Genomic DNA, 16,749 nt, shown 5'->3' on the forward strand with positions numbered 1-16,749 from the left:
GATATATATTCAGAATAAATTGCTTAATTGAAGTATGAGTTATTGGTGACTTATCACCCAGTAAACATACCCATGTAAGCACCACCCCACCTGTGAAATAGAACAACAGTAGTAGCACCCCAGAAGCCCCTCTTTTCCTCCTTTCCAGTCACTTTCCCCATCCTCCTCTCCCGTGTACATAGTTTCTCATTCTGCTTTTTTTTTTTAAGTTGATTATAGCATGAGGATTCTCTCATGTCAGTAAAACTTCAGTAAATTGATTTTTCATAGCTGCGTCATAGACTAAAGTATCACTTATTCAACCTTCCCCCAGTGAATGGGCCCATTTTCAGCCTTCAGTCTTCCTAGAAGTCCTGTGAAGCATAATTCCAAGGGATTTGGGGGTGTTGGTAGGGTTGTTCTTTTGTTCCAGGTTCACATTAAACGTGTCTGAGTAAGGTGATATGTCTGTGTCTAGCCCTGTGATTGCTGCACAATTTTCAGACAATCTGATCCGGCCGTTCCTCATCCACATTGTGTCTGTGCCCGCTCTCATGACTCATCTCAGCACAGTGACCCCTGAGGTGAGTGGGCTCTGAATTCCCCCAATTCCATCTTTGCCTTTGTCCTTAAAATAGAAAGTAAAATGTTTTCTCTGTTAATTTCTACCTCGTCTCCTGATGATTCTCCTAAATCAGTAGCTACCGTAGACACACTTGTGTTAGAAGCCCAGAGAAAAAGGGTCTCATCTTTGTTCATTTTTTTCTTGGTGATGGATAACATGTTTGGCAGCTAGGGGATGATCTGCAGGGATAGAGTTCACACTCTGGTGGGAAGCTCCTTTTATCAGCTTCCGCTTTAACAGTCTACGATTGTTTGCAGCGCCTCACTATTTTAGAATCTCATGACATGCTCCGTAAATTCATCACATTTTTAAGAGACGAAGATCGATGCCGTGATGTATGTGAAAGTTTAGAAGGATGCCATACACTTTGTCTCATGGGTAAGTATCTATGGCTGGAATTTTATTGTGTTCTGGGCGTTGGGAAAAGCCCAGGTGTTTAGCTTTCCACCATTCTGGAGGCCACAAGCTGTTTTTAGTAAAAGTTGGAAGTGCTTACAATAAAAGACAGGTAATGAGGTAAACAGTTTAAGTAGACACATGAAACTGAAAATCACATGGAAAAATACATCAGCCTGGCAAACTAGCTGAGTGACTGTAAATGAATGTTAACTTTCAGCCCTTAGCTTCCTGGCAGCCAAGGGAAAAATGAAAACGAGTTACCTGGATAATTCTCATCTCAAGAGAGAAGAGAGCACAGTTTGGTGGGGCTTAGATCAGAGTAGGGTCTACAATGTCTGTTTTACAGTGTTTTCATTTAGATGAGAAAAGGGTTTGGGGATAGAGAAGCATTTGAAACAGCAGAGGTACACAACTCTCGTTGCCTAATTAGAGGAAATTTATTTTACATAGAAAAAGGTTATTGGGGCTACATTTTAAGGGAGTCGATGGTAAGAGTCCTCACAGAAAACATTAAATAAATTCAGTGAACACTGAATAACAGTGATTTTCCAGGACTTTTCAGCTATTCTTCAGGAGGTCATTTCTTGTGTTGACCCTTGGTTTTAGAATCTTGGTGTAAGAAAATGTTATACTAACTTAAAAATCTGTGTACCTGACATTTTACACGTTACCTCATATAGTCCTCACATCAAGAGTGGGGGTCATCACTCCAGTCTTACAGATGAGCAAACAGACTCAAGAAGTAGGTTGAGGGTCACCTAGCTCGCCTCTGGCAGAGCCAGGATTTGAGGCCAGGTCTGCCTGTTTCTAAGCCCTGCACAGCACTGCAGCCCCAGCACTGATGGGTTCCTCTCTATGTGGAATTTCTTCCTGCACGTAGACATGGATGCATGAGCCCCAGGCAGATAGCAGGGCTGGGAGGTGAGGAAGCGTGTCTGTCCGGGCCTACCGCACTCAGCCTTCTCTCTTTGTAGGCAACCTCCTGCACTTGGGCTCCCTCAGCCCCAGGGTGTTAGAGGAGGAGACAGATGGATTTGTGAGTTTGCTCACCCAAATGCTCTGCTACTGTCAGAAGTACGTGTCCCAGAAGAAATCCAACCTGACCCACTGGCACCCTGTCCTTGGCTGGTTCTCCCAATCCGTGGACTATGGGTGAGTTCTGGAGGCAGATCGCCGTCTTCCTTGTCTCTGCCTGCCTCTCTTCCACCACTTCCCCCTTTTCATCGAGATTTGTGGGCCAGGCCTGCAAGCCAGCTACGTAGGCATCAGGAAGCTTTTGTCGACTGGGTGGTAAACAGAATGGAATTAGGATGAAGAACAGATAGAGGGTGTCTGGGATGTGACTGTGACACGTGGGGCCTGGGGGGAGCAACAATGCTGCTGGCAGCACAGGAAGTCTGTGTGGAGCGAGAGAGCCAAGAAAGAGCTTGGTGCCTTCTGCATCCAGGCCTCAGCGGCAATTTGTGGATCCCACTTCTCTTATAGCATCTTACTTGCCGTGCTGAGTGGCAGTCTCCAGCTACCCTTCCGCGTGGCCATCCAGCAGATGGAACTGACGTGCCCGCTCTCCTCCTCTCTCCTAGCCTTAATGAGTCCATGCCCTTGGTCACCAGACAGCTGCAGTTCCTGTGGGGGGTGCCTCTGATCCGGATCTTCTTCAGTGACATCCTGAGCAAGAAGCTGCTGGAGAACCAGGAGCCGGTCCACGTGCCGCCAGCGTCCCCACAGAATGTGCTTCCTGTGAAGAGTGAGTGGCTCTCCTTCCCCGAAGTGCAGCGCCTGCCTGGCCCTGTGTACCTGCTCCCCTCTGTCATGTGACCTCTGACTTCTCCCCTGAAGATTTTGAGACGGCTTAAATCAAGTTCACATTTAGCAAAATAGTGACTGGAAGTCCTTAGGGATAGTAAACAAGGACTAGGGAAATGTAACTATGTGAACAAAATCAAGGTTGTGTGTAGAGAACGTCCACAGATGATCCATGAGGGATGCCATGCTTATCTCTGAACTGCCATTTGGCTCTGAATTTCCAGTGGCCAAAAATTAAAAGGGATTTGTGGACCCTTTATTACTTCTCATTAGTAGGAAGAAGGAGGAAGATCTATTTCTTAGGGGAAGTAGAGCTTTTCTGAGTTCCTAATCATAAAATAAATCTCCCCTGTGGAGCTGCTTATACAGGTGGTAGTGGTCACTGACCAGGCTGCCACCTCAGCGGCATCCCCGTTGCAGGGTCACTAATGGGTTCCTTGGAAAGGTTTCTTATTGCGCACTCTGATAAAAGTAAGGCAATGCTGTTAACACATAATTCAGTGGAGTTACTTGCCTATGGCAGATTGCCAGGTTCGGTGTGGTTTTTCTTCTGCCACCCAGTGTGTCACGAAGCTCCATCTTGTAGCTGTCAGTGAGCATGGGCTCAGTGTAACTTCAGCAGGATATAGATGCGAAGGTGTAAAACGAGAGTACACCCCCAAACTGATAATGAGTACTGGAGGCTGATGCTCCTACTTCCCTCTGAAAGCACAGAACATTGGGAATTAGCCAGGCCCCCCACCTTTGCCCCTCTTCCCATAATTCAGTCCTTGGAAGTTTCACCTTTGTGGGTTCTGAAGTTAAGTGGTTACAGTAAAAGAATCCACAGTAAGAATCAAATATGTTTGGCTTGTTCCGACAGATCTTGTGCTGTTCTAAAGAGGTCTTTGTGTTCTGTCTACAGACCTTTTGTTACTGCTTTTCTGATTTACCCAAAAGAGATGATTTGAATCAAAGCTGCAGCCTCACTGTCTGGCTCTGGCTGGAAATTAGGAGCTTTACTGAAGCGCTCTTCCCTTTATGGGGTGGAGTTTGGCAGATGGCTGAACTTCTGCTCACACGTTCCTCCTTCTCTCCACGCCAGCTCTCCTGAAGCGTGCATTTCAGAAGTCGGCGTCAGTTCGGAATATTCTCAGGCCTGTTGGGGGTAAACGTGTTGATTCTGCGGAGGTACAGAAGGTTTGCAACATCTGCGTCCTCTACCAGACCTCACTGACGACTCTAACCCAGATCCGGCTGCAGATACTCACAGGTCTGGAGTCCTGAGGTGGTCTCCGCCATCTCTCACATTTGCCAGACAAGTTTTCTTAGAAATTGATTCTCTCCTGGCTTCCTTGACTCAGAAAACAGATTCTGAAGAAGGGTATTTTTGAGCTATTCTTAGAACTTGATTCTCTTCAGTTAAACAGCTTAAGGTCATTGCAGTCCTAGCACTTCTAGCTTGTTCCTGTGACCTGGCTTTTATTTTCATTATGAAGTGCAACTTGCTTTTTTAAAAGTTAACATTTTTTTATGAATAGCAAACTAGAAAAGACAAGGAAGCAGAAAAAAGAAAACTTAAACCACTCTTAATCCTACAGTCCATAGATAACCACCTGATCCTGAGTGTGTTACATAAATACATATTTAGATTGAAATGCATAGTTTTATTTTTTCCTTTCCATTAATCACATTATAAGCATTTTATCATGTCAGAATTCTTTAAAAACCTCATTTTTATTGGTTGTGTAAGATCTCATTGCATGGATATGCCCGACATTTTCCTTTTTAGCTGAGCAAGGAAGAAAGTCCCCACTGTGAGCAGCACAGGAGTTGTTAGTATGATGGGTGTTATGAGGACAAAACGTCTATAAACCTTGAAGCTGTTGACTGCATAAAGGGTTAAGAACTTCTCTGTTACATTTTACGTTTTTTAAATCAAAGTGCTGCTACTTCTGTCTTTCACACTTACTTACTCATCTTCAGATATTTATAGAGCACCTATGTGTGCCAGGCACTGAGGATGCAGAGGGGAATAAGACAGCCAAGGTCTGTGTTCCCAAGAGGATTACATTGCAGTAGTGAGGAGACCAATGATAAGTCAGAGGAAAGTATATTTAATATAATGAAGGACACTGTGACAATGAAAATAATGAGACATTGTTGACTTGGACTAGGGCAGGGTTTCTCAGCCTTAGCACTGTTGACATTTGGGGCCAGATAATTTGTTGTTGTGGAGAGCATCCTATCCATTGTAGGATGTTTAGCAGCCCCTGACCCCTACCCATAAATTCCAGTAGCACCTCTCTCCCACTTTTGACAACCGTACATGTCTCCAAACATTGTCAAATGCCCCCTGGGGTGGGGCGCTGTGCAAAATCATCCTTGGTTCAGAACCACTGGGCTGATGGAGATGGAAGCCGGAGGATTTACAGTCCACTCCAGGAGTGGAGTTTACAGGTCTTACTAGTAGATTGGATTTGGGGGAGTGAGGACTATAAGTTTCAAAGATGTTGCCAGATTTCTGGCCCAAGCAACTGTGTGGATGGTGGGGCCATTTGCTGAGCTAAGGGATGTGGGGGAGCAGGAGGTGGAGGGGGGATTGTGGGCCATCGAGAGTTCTGTCTGGCTGTGATGAGTGTAAGGTACCTGCTGGACCTGCAGCAGAGATGCCAAGCCAGCATACTGTGTACTGTGTGGAGGCTTGAGCAAAGGGGTGGGGTGAAAGGCCTGGGCCTGAGGGCCATTTCCCTAAGGAGAGTGCAGAAGGAGAAGGGGCCCAGATGAGCTGGCACCCCAGCACAGTGGGAAGGTCTGGGAAGCATACTGAGTGAGATGATTTTGAGGTAATAGCCTGTGTCCACCTTTATAAGATAACCACATTAAGCGTCCCCCATTGTCCCAATGAGAGAATTGAAAAAGAAGTTTTTTGGCCAATTTGAAAGTATATGATTTTAGGGAATTCCCTGGCGGTACAGTGGTTAGGACTCAGCTCTTTCATTGCCAGGGCCCGGGTTCAATCCCTGGTCAGGGAACTATGATCCCACAAGCTGCGCTGCGTGGCCAAAAAAAAAAAAGACGGAAAAAAAATACATGATTTTAAAAAGGAAGATGAGCTAGTCTAAAGTATATGTATAATATTCATTCTATTAGCTTGGCTATACACAAAACTATACACAAACTAGATTATAGAAAATAACATACTTGTTTTAAAAATACTGCTGTTTTTCTGCTCTCACAATTTACAAAATGTCTTTGTTCGTGCTCCTCACATACGTGTGTTGGTCCTGGAGCCACGTGCTGCTCCTCTGACCCGGCTCTCCAGAGCGTGGCATCTTCATTTCTGTCTAAATTGCTCAGGATGCAGCCCTCATTGAATTGGTATATCATGCTGTAAATGAGTATATTTGTCCTGTAGAAGTATACCTGTGATCTCTGCATTGTAACTTCTTACTCCATTTTTTTTAATTGAGGTATAGTTGACATGTAACATTATCTTAGTTTCAGGTGTACAACATGATTTGATATTTGTACACATTGCACAGTAAGGCTAGTTAACATCCATCACCATACATTGTTGATTTTTTTCTGTTTTTTCTTGTGTTAAAGACTTTTAAGATCTACCCTCTTAGCAACTTTCAGAAATGCAGTGTATGTTATTAACTATAGTCACCATGCTGTACTTTACATCCCCATGATTTATCTATTTTATAACTTGAAGTTTGTCCTCTTTGATCCCCTCCACCCATTTTGCTTACCTTTCCCCTACCGCCAACCCCCTGCCCCAGCAACCATAGGTACACCAATCTGTTCTCTGTATCTATGAGCTTGGGATTTTTTCTTTGTTTTTTAGTTTCTGCATATAAGTGAAATTGTATGGTATTTGTCTTTCTCTGACTTATTTCAGTTAGTATAATGACCTCAAGGTCCATCCGTGTTGTCACAAATGACAAGATACCATTCTCTTTTATGGCTGAATAGTATTCCTGTGTGTGTGTGTGCGCGCACGCGTGCGCACACATGCACACCACATCTCTTTATCCATTTGTCCATTGGTGGACACTTGGGTTGTTTCCTTTATCTTGGATATTGTAAATAATGCTGCTGTGAACAAGGCGGTACATACATCTTTTCAAATTAGTGTTTCTGTTTTCCTCAGATGAATACCCAGAAGTGCAATTGTGGAATCATATGGTAGTTCTATTTTCAGTTTTTTTGAGGAATCTCCATACTGTTTTCCATAGTGGCTGCACCAGTTCACATTTCCAGCAACAGTGCACAAGGGTTCCCTTTTCTCCACATCCTCACCAACACTAGTTATTTCTTGTCTTTTTGGTAATAGCCATTCTAACAGGTGTGAGGTGATATATCATTGTGGGTTTTTTTTGTTTTTTTTTTTTAATTTTTATTTTTTTTTGCGGTACGCAGGCCACTCACTGTCGTGGCCTCTCCCATTGCAGAGCACAGGCTCCAGACGCGCAGGCTCAGCGGCCATGGCTCACGGGCCCAGCCGTTCCACGGCATGTGGGACCTTCCCGGACCAGGGCATGAACCCGTGTCCCCTGCATCAGCAGGCGGACTCTCAACCACTGCGCCACCAGGGAAGCCCTATCATTGTGGTTTTGATTTGCATTTCCCAGATGGTTAGTGATGTTGAGCACCTTTACATGTGCCTGTTGGTCATTTGTATGTCATCTCTGGAAAAATGTATTCAGATCCTCTAACGATTTTTTAAACAGATTACTTGTTTTTTTGTTGAGTTGCATGAGTTCTTTATATATTTTGGATATTAACCCCTTATCAGGTATATGATTTGCAAATATTTTCTTCCATTCCATAGGTTGCCTTTTCATTTTGTTGATGGTTTCTTTTGCTCTGCAGAAGCTTTTTAGTTTGTTGTAGTCCCACTTGCTGATTTTTATTTTTGTTGACTTTGCTTTTGGAGTCAGGTCCAAAAAAATCATTTCCAAGACCCTTGTCAAAGAGCTTACTGCCTGTGATTTCTTTTAGGAGTTTCATGGTTTCAGATCTTACATTCAATTCTTTACTCCATTTTGAGTTTATTTTTATATATGGTGTAAGGTAGTAGTCTAGTTTCATTCTTTTGCCTGTGGCTGTTCCAGTTTCCCAATACCGTTTATCGAAGAGACTGTTCTTTCCCCATTGTAAATTCTTGCCTCTTTTGTTGTAAATTAATTGACCATATATGTGTGGGTTCATTTCTGGGCTCTCTATTCTGTTCCGTTCATCTGTGTGTGTGTTTTTATGCCAGTACCATACTGTTTTGATTACTGTATCTTTGTAATATAGTTTGAAATCAGGGTGCGCGATGCCTCCAGCTTTGTTCTTCTGTCTCCAGATTGCTTTCCATTCGGGGTCTTTTTTGATTCCATACAAATTTTGATTCTATTTCTCTGAAAAATGCCATTGGAATTTTGATAGGGATTGCATTGAATCTATAGATTGCTTAGAGTAGTATGGACATTTTAATAATATTAATTCTTCCAGTCCATGAGCATGAAATAACTTTCCATTTATTTGTGTCTTCTTTGATTTATTTTATCACTGTCTTTAATTTTATTTTTTTTATTTTTTTATTTTTTTATTTTTCATTGCATTGGGTCTTCGTTGCTGCGCGCGGGCTTTCTCTAATTGAGGCAAGTGGAGGCTACTCTTTATTGTGGTGTGCGGGTTTCTCATTGTGGTGGCTTCTCTAAGCACACGGGCTTCAGTAGTTGTGGCACGTGGGCTCAGTAGTTGTGGCTTGCGGGCCCTAGAGTGCAGGCCCAGGAGTCGTGGCACATGGGCTTAGTTGCTCCACGGCATGTGGGATCTTCCTGGAGCAGGGCTCAAGCCCGTGTCCCCTGCGTTGGCAGGCGGATTCTTAACCACTCCGCCACCACGGAAGTCCCTTATCAGTGTCGTATAGTTTTCAGTGTACAGGTCTTTCAAAACTCCTTGGTTAAATTTATTCTAGATATTTTATTCTTTTTGTTGCAGTTGTAAATGGGATTGCTTTTGTAATTTCTATTTCTGATAGTTCATTTCTGATAGCAACGAATTTTTGTATATTGATTTTGTATCCTGCAATTCTACTGAATTAATTTATTCTAACAGTTTTTTTAATGAAATCCTTAGGGTTTTCTATATATAATATCACATCGTCTCAAATAGTGAATCTTACTTCTTCCTTTCCAACTGGGATACCTTTTATTTACTTATTTTTTCTTGCCTAGTTCTGGCTAGGACATCCAGTACCATGTTGAATAAAAGTGGTGAGAGTGGGCCTCCTTGTTTTGTTCCTGACCTTAAAGGAAAAGCTTTCAGCTTTTCACAATGATGTTAGCTGTGGGCTTTTCATATATGGCCTTTATTATGTTGAAGTACATCCCCTCTGTACCCACTTTGTTGAGAGTTTTTGTATCGTAAATGGATGTTGAATTTTTTCAGATGTTTTTTCTGCATATATTGAGATGATCGTGTGATTTTTATCTTTCATTTTGTTAATATTATGTATCACATTGATTGATTTGCAGATACTGAACCATCCTTGCATTCCTGGAATAAATCCCATTTGATCATGGTGTATTATCTTTTTAATATCTTGTCAAATTCGGTTTGCTAATATTTTGTTGAGGATTTTTGCATCTATGTTCATCAGAGCCTGTAATTTTCTTTTTTTTGTTGTGTCTGTCTGGTTTTGATATCAGGGTAATTCTGGCTTTGGAAAATGGGTTTGGAGGCATTCCCTCCTCTTCAATTTTTTGGAAGAGTTTGAGAAGGATGGGTATTAATTCTTCTTTGAATGTTTGGTAGAATTTATCATTGGGGTCATCTGGTCCTGGACTTCTATTTGTTGAGAGGTTTTTGATTCAGTTTTCTTACTAGTAATAGGTCTATTCAGAATTTGTTTCTTCATGATTCAGTCTTAGAAGATTGTATGTTTCTAGGAATTTATCCATTTCTTCTAGGTCCTCCAGTTTGTTGGCATATAATTGTTCATAATAGTCTCTTAGGATATTTTTTTTTTTTTTTTTTTTTTTTTGCGGTACATGGGCCTCTCACTGTTGTGGCCTCTCCCGCTGTGGAGCACAGGCTCCAGATGCGCAGGCCCAGCAGGCCATGGCTCACGGGCCCAGCCGCTCCCCGGCATGTGGGATCTTCCCGGACCGGGGCACGAACCTGCATCCCCTGCATCAGCAGGCGGACTCTCAACCACTGTGCCACCAGGGAAGCCCGATATTTTGTATTTTTTCAATCAGTTGTCTCTTCTTTCATTTCTGATTTTATTTGAGCTTCTTTTTTTTTTTTTTTTTTTTTTGGTGAGTCTAGCTAAAGATTTGTCAACTTTATTTCAAAGAACCAGCTCTTAATTTTTTTTTTTAAAGAAGATGTTGGGGGTAGGAGTTTAGTAATTTATTTATTTATTTTTGCTGTGTTAGGTCTTCGTTTCTGTGCGTGAGCTTTCTCTAGTTGTGGCAAGCGGGGGCCACTCTTCATCGCGGTGCGTGGGCCTCTCACTATCGCGGCCTCTCTTGTTGCGGAGCACAGGCTCCAGACGCACCAGCTCTTAATTTCATTGATCTTTTTGGTTGCCTTTTCAGTCTCTATTTCATTTATTTCTCCTCTGATCTTTGTTATTTACTTCTTTCTACTAACTTTGGGCTTCATTTATTCTTTTTCTAGTTCCTTAAGGTAAAAAATTAGATTGTTTGAGATTTTTGTCGTTTCTTGAGGTAGGCATGAATCACTATGAACTTCCCTCTTAGAACCACTTTGCTGCATGCCATAAATGTTGAAATGTTTTATTTCCATTTTCACTTGTCTCAAGGTATTTTTTTAATTTCTCTTTTGATTTCTTACTTGACCTATTGGCTATTTAGTCACCTGTTTTTTTTTTAAACATCTTTATTGGGGTATAATTGCTTTACATTGTTGTGTTAGTTGCTGCTGTATAACAAAGTGAATCAGCTATATGTATACATATATCCCCATATCCCTGCCCTCTTGCGTCTCCCTCCTACCCTCTCTATCCCATCCCTCTATGTGGACACAAAGCACTGAGCTGATCTCCCTGTGCTATGCAGCTGCTTCCCACTACCTATCTGCTTTACATTTGGTAGTGTATATATGTCAGTGCCACTGTCTCACTTTGTCTCAACTTACCCTTCCCCCTCCCCGTGTCCTCAGGTCCATTCTCTACATCTGCATCTTTATTCCTGTCCTGCCCCTGGGTTCTTCAGAACCATTTTTTCCCTTTAGATTCCATGTATATATATTAGCATACGGTATTTGTTTTTTTCTTTCTGACTTACTTCACTCCATATGACAGACTCTAGGTCCATCCCCCCCACTACAGATAACTCAATTTCGTTTCTTTTTACGGCTAAGTAATATTGCATTGTATATATGTGCCACATATATAAAGAAGAATGGATATCTTCTTTATCCATTCATCTGTCGATGGACATTTAGGTTGCTTCCATGTCCTGGCTATTGTAAATAGTGCTGCAGTGAACGTTGTGGTACATGACACTTTTGAATTATGGTTTTCTCAGGGTACATGCCCAGTAGTGGGATTGCTGGGTCATATGGTAGTCCTATTTTTAGGTTTTTAAGGAATTTCCATACTGTTCTCCATAATGGGTGTATCAATTTACATTCCCACCAACAGTGCAAGAGCGTTCCCTTTTCTCCACGCCCTCTCCAGCATTTATTGTTTGTAGATTTTTTGACGATGGCCATTCTGACTGGTGTGAGGTGATACCTCATTGTAGTTTTGATTTGCGTTTCTCTAATGATTAGTGATGTTAAGCATCCTTTCATGTGTTTGTTGGCAATCTGTATATCTTCTTTGGAGAAATGTCTATTTAGGTCTTCTGCCCATTTTTGGATTGAGTTGTTTGTCTTTTTGATATGGAGCTGCATGAGCTGCTTGTAAATTTTGGAGATTAATCCTTTGTCAGTTGCTTCATTTGCAAATATTTTCTCGCATTCTGAGGGTTGTCTTTTCATCTTGTTTATGGTTTCCTTTGATGTTCAAGAGCTTTTAAGTTTCATTAGGTCCCATTTGTTTATTTTTGTTTTTATTTCCATTTCTTTGGGAGGTGGGTCAAAAAGGATCTTGCTATGATTTATGTCATGGAGTGTTCTGCCTATGTTTTCCTCTAAGAGTTTTATAGTGTCTGGCCTTACATTTAGGTCTTTAATCCATTTTCAGTTTGTTTTTGTGTATGGTGTTAGGGAGTGTTCTAATTTCATTCTTTTACATGTAGCTGTCCAGTTTTCCCAGCACAACTTATTGAAGAGGCTGTCTTTTCTCCATTGTATATTCTTGCCTCCTTTATCACAGATAAGGTGACCATAGGTGCATGGGTTTATCTCTGGGCTTTCTATCCTGTTCCATTGATATATAGTTCTGTTTTTGTACCAGTACCATACTGTCTTGATTACTGTAGCTTTGTAGTATAGTCTGAAGTCTGGGAGCCTGATTCCTCCAGCTCTGTTTTTCTTTCTCAAGATTGCTTTGGCTATTCAGGGTCATTTGTGTTTCCATACAAATTGTGAAATTTTTCTTCTAGTTCTGTGAAAAATGCCATTGGTAGTTTGATAGGGATTGCATTGAATCTGTAGATTGCTTTGGGTAGTATAGTCATTTCACAACGTTGATTCTTCCAATCCAGGAACATGGCGTATCTCTCCATCTGTTTGTATCATTTTTAATTTCTTTCATCAGTGTCTTACAGTCTTCTGCATACAGGTCTTTTGTCTCCTTAGGTAGTTTTATTCTTAGGTATTTTATTCTTTTTGTTGCAATGGTAAATGGGACTGTTTCCTTAATTTCTCTTTCAGATTTTTCATCATTAGTGAATAGGAATGCAAGTGATTTCTGTGCATTGATTTTGTATCCTACAACTTTACCAAATTCATTGATTAGCTCTAATAGTTTTCTGGTAGCATCTTTAGGATTCTCTATGTATAGTATCATGTCATCTGCAAACAGTGACAGTTTTACTTCTTTTCTGATTTGGATTCCTCTTATTTCTTTTTCTTCTCTGATTGCTGTGGTTAAAACTTCCAAAATTTTGTTAAATAATAGTGGTAAGAGTGGGCAACCTTATTTTGTTCCTGATCTTAGTGGAAATGGTTTCAGTTTTTCACCATTGAGGACAATGTTGGCTGTGGATTTGTCATATATGGCCTTTATTATGTTGAGGTAAGTTCCCTCTATGCCTGCCTTCTGGAGAGTTTTTATCACAAATGGGTGTTGAATTTTGTCAAAAGCTTTTTCTGCATCTGTTGAGATGATCATATCTTTTTTTTTTTTTTTTTTTTTTGTGGTACGTGGGCCTCTCACTGTTGTGGCCTCTCCCGTTGTGGAGCACAGGCTCCGGACACGCAGGCTCAGCGGCCATGGCTCACGGGCCCAGCCGCTCCGCGGCATGTGGGATCTTCCCGGACCGGGGCACGAACCTGTGTCCCCTGCATCAGCATGCGGACTCTCAACCACTGCACCACCAGGGAAGCCCGAGATGATCTTATCTTTGTTTATCCTTCAGTTTGTTAATATGGTGTATCACATTGATTGATCTGAGTATACTGAAGAATCCTTGCGTTCCTGGGATAAACCCCACTCGATCATGGTGTATGATCCTTTTAATGTGCTGCTGGATTCTGTTTGCTAGTATTTTGTTGAGGATTTTTGCATCTTTCATCAGTGATTGGCCTGTAGTTTTCTTTTTTTGTGACATCTTTGTCTGATTTTGGTATCAGGGTGATAGTGGCCTCATAGAATGAGTTTGGGAGTGTTCCTCCCTCTGCTATATTTTGGAAGAGTTTGAGAAGGATAGGTGTTAGCTGTTCTCTAAATATTTGATAGAATTCGCCTGTGAATCCATCTGGTCCTGGGCTTTTGTTAGTTGGAATTTTATTTTATTTTTTTTTGCGGTACATGGGCCTCCCACTGTTGTGGCCTCTCCCGTTGCAGAGCACAGACTCCGGACGTGCAGGCTCAGCGGCCATGGCTCACGGGCCCAGCCGCTTCGCGGCATGTGGGATCTTCCCACACCGGGGCACAAACCCATGTCCCCTGCATCGGCAGACGGACTGTCAACCACTGTGCCACCAGGGAAGCCCCTTGTTGGAATTTTTTTTTTTTTAACATCTTTATGGAATATTTTTAATCACAGTTTAAATTTCAGTGCTTGTGATTGGTCTGTTTATGTTTTCTATTTCTTCCTGGTTCAGTCTCGGAAGGTTATGCTTTTCTAAGAATTTGTCCATTTCTTCCAGGTTGTCCATTTTATGGGCATACAGTTGCTTGTAGTAATCTCTCATGATCCTTTGTATTTCTGCAATGTCAGTTGTTATTTCTCTTTTTTCATTTCTAATACTGTTGATTTGAGTCCTCTCCCTTTTTTTCTTGATGAGTCTGGCTAATGGTTATTCAATTTTGTTTATCTTCTCAAAGAACCAGCTTTTAGTTTTATGATCTTTGCTATCATTTCTTTCATTTCTTTTTCACTTATATCTGATCTGATCTTTATGATTTCTTTCCTTGTGCTAACTTTGGGGGGTTTTTGTTCTTCTTTCTCTATTGCTTTAGGTGTAAGTTTAGGTTGTTAATTTGAGATTTTTCTTGTTTCTTGAGGTATGATTGTATTGCTGTTAATTTCCCTCTTAGAACTGCTTTTACTCCATCCCATAGGTTTTGAGCCATCGTATTTTCATTGTCATTTGTTTCTGGTATTTCTTTAATTTCCTTTTTGATTTCTTCAGTGATCTCTTGGTTACATAGTAGCGTATTGTTTAGCCTCTATGTGTTTGTATTTTTTACAGTTTTATTCCTGTAATTAGTATCTAGTCTCATAGCGTTGTGGTTGGAAAAGATACTTGATACGATTTCAGTTTTCTTAAATTTACCAAGGCTTGATTTGTGACCCGGGATACAATCTATCCTGGAGAATGTTCCATGAGCACTTGAGAAGAAAGTGTATTCTGTTCTTTTTGGATGGAATGTCCTATAAATATCAATTAAGTCCATCTTGTTTAATGTATCATTTAAAGCTTGTGTTTCCTTATTTATTTTCATTGTGGATGATCTGTCCATTGGTGAAAGTGGGGTGTTAAAGTCCCCTACTATTATTGTGTTATTGTCAGTTTCCCCTTTTATGGCTGTTAGCAGTTGCCTTATGTATTGAGGTGCTCCTATGTTGGGTGCATATATATTTATAATTGTTACATTTTCTTGGATTGATCCCTTGATCATTACGTAGTGTCCTTCTTTGTCTCTTGTAATAGTCTTTATTTTAAAGTCTGTTTTGTCTGATGTGAGAATTGCTACTCCAGCTTTTTTTTGATTTCCATTTGCATGGAATATCTTTTTCCATCCCCTCACTTTCAGTCTGTATGTGTCCCTAGGTCTGAAGTGGGTCTCTTGTAGACAGCATATATACGGGTCTTGTTTTTGTATCCATTCAGCTAGTCTGTGTCTTTTGGTTGAAGCATTTAATCCATTTACATTTAAGGTAATTATCAATATGTATGTTCCTGTTACCATTTTCTTAATTGTTTGGGGTTTGTTATTGTAGGTGTTTTCCTTTTCTGTGTTTCCTGCCTAGAGAAGTTCCTTTAGCATTTGTTGTAAAGCTGGTTTGGTGGTGCTGAATTCTCTTAGCTTTTTTGCTTGTGTGTGAAGGTTTTAATTTCTCCGTCGAATCTGAATGAGATCCTTGCTGGGTAGAGTAATCTTGGTTATAGATTTTCCCTTTCATCACTTTAAATATGTCCTGCCAGTCCCTTCTGGCTTGCAGAATTTCTGCTGAAAGATCAGCTGTTAACCTTATGGAGATCCCCTGTATGTTATTTGTTGCTTTTCCCTTGCTGCTTTTTTCTTTTTCTTTGTATTTAATTTTTGATAGTTTGATTAATATGTGTCTTGGCATGTTTCTCCTTGGATTTATCCTGTATGGGGCTCTCTGTGCTTCTTGGACTTGGGTGGCTATTTCCTTTCCCATGTTAGGGAAGTTTTCAACTCTAATCTCTACAAATATTTTCTCAGTCCCTTTCTTTTTCTCTTCTTCTTCTTGGACCCCTATAATTCGGATGTTGGTGCATTTAATGTTGTCCCTGAGGTCTCTGAGACTGTCCTCAATTCTTTTCATTCTTTTTTCTTTATTCTGCTCTGTGATAGTTATTTCTACTATTTTATCTTCCAGGTCACTTACCTGTTGTGCCTCAGTTATTCTGCTATTGATTCCTTCTAGAGACTTTTTAATTTCATTTATTGTGTTGTTCATCATTGTTTGTTTGCTGTTTAGTTCTTCTGGGTCCTTGTTAAACGTTTCTTGTATTTCCTCCATTCTATTTCCAAGATTTTGGGTCATGTTTACTATCAGTACTCTGAATTCTTTTCCAGGTAGACTGCCTATTTCCTCTTCATATGTTTGGTCTGGTGGGTTTTTACCTTGCTCCTTCATCTGCTGCATATTTCTCTGTCTTCTCATTTTGCTTAACTTACTGTGTTTGGGGTCTCCTTTTCACAGGCTGCAGGTTTGTAGTTCCTGTTGTTTTTGGTGTCTGCCCCCAGTGGGTGAGGTTGGTTCAGTGGGTTGTGTAGGTTTCCTGGTAGAAGGGCCTGGTGCCTGTGTTCTGGTGGATGAGGCTGGATCTTGTCTTTCTGGTGGGCAGAACCGTGTCCGGTGGTGTGTTTTGGTGTGTTTGTGAACTTAGTATGATTTTAGGCAGCCTCTCTGCTAATGGGTGGGGTTTTGTTCCCATCTTGCTAGTTGTTTGGTATGGGGTGTCCAGCCCTGGAGTTTGCTGGCCATTGAGTGGAGCTGGGTCTTACCATTGCGACGGAGTTCTCTGGGAGAGCTCTCGCCAATTGATATCACGTGGGGCCAGGAGGTCTCTGGTGGTCCAATGTCCTGAACTTGGCTCTCCCACCTCAGAGGCTCAGG

At 41.3% G+C, this 16,749-nt stretch overlaps 1 protein-coding gene across 5 annotated transcripts in view; it reads left to right on the plus strand.

Annotated features, from left to right (window-relative positions):
• The window catches only part of UBE3B (ubiquitin protein ligase E3B), a 57,395-nt gene that overhangs the window by 14,544 nt on the left and 26,102 nt on the right, over nucleotides 1-16,749 (plus strand). For all 5 annotated transcript variants that reach the window (XM_027124492.1, XM_027124495.1, XM_027124494.1 and 2 more), the window contains exons 10-14: nucleotides 458-563; nucleotides 862-982; nucleotides 1,978-2,155; nucleotides 2,587-2,750; nucleotides 3,894-4,061. In XM_027124492.1, coding sequence (XP_026980293.1) covers nucleotides 458-563; nucleotides 862-982; nucleotides 1,978-2,155; nucleotides 2,587-2,750; nucleotides 3,894-4,061 — 737 coding nt within the window. The remainder of the gene's footprint in view (nucleotides 1-457; nucleotides 564-861; nucleotides 983-1,977; nucleotides 2,156-2,586; nucleotides 2,751-3,893; nucleotides 4,062-16,749) is intronic.

This window comes from Aethalodelphis obliquidens, unplaced genomic scaffold (assembly GCF_003676395.1).
Source record: "Aethalodelphis obliquidens isolate GAN/ISIS:26980383/991018 unplaced genomic scaffold, ASM367639v1 scaffold28, whole genome shotgun sequence".
NCBI lineage: Eukaryota > Metazoa > Chordata > Mammalia > Artiodactyla > Delphinidae > Aethalodelphis > Aethalodelphis obliquidens.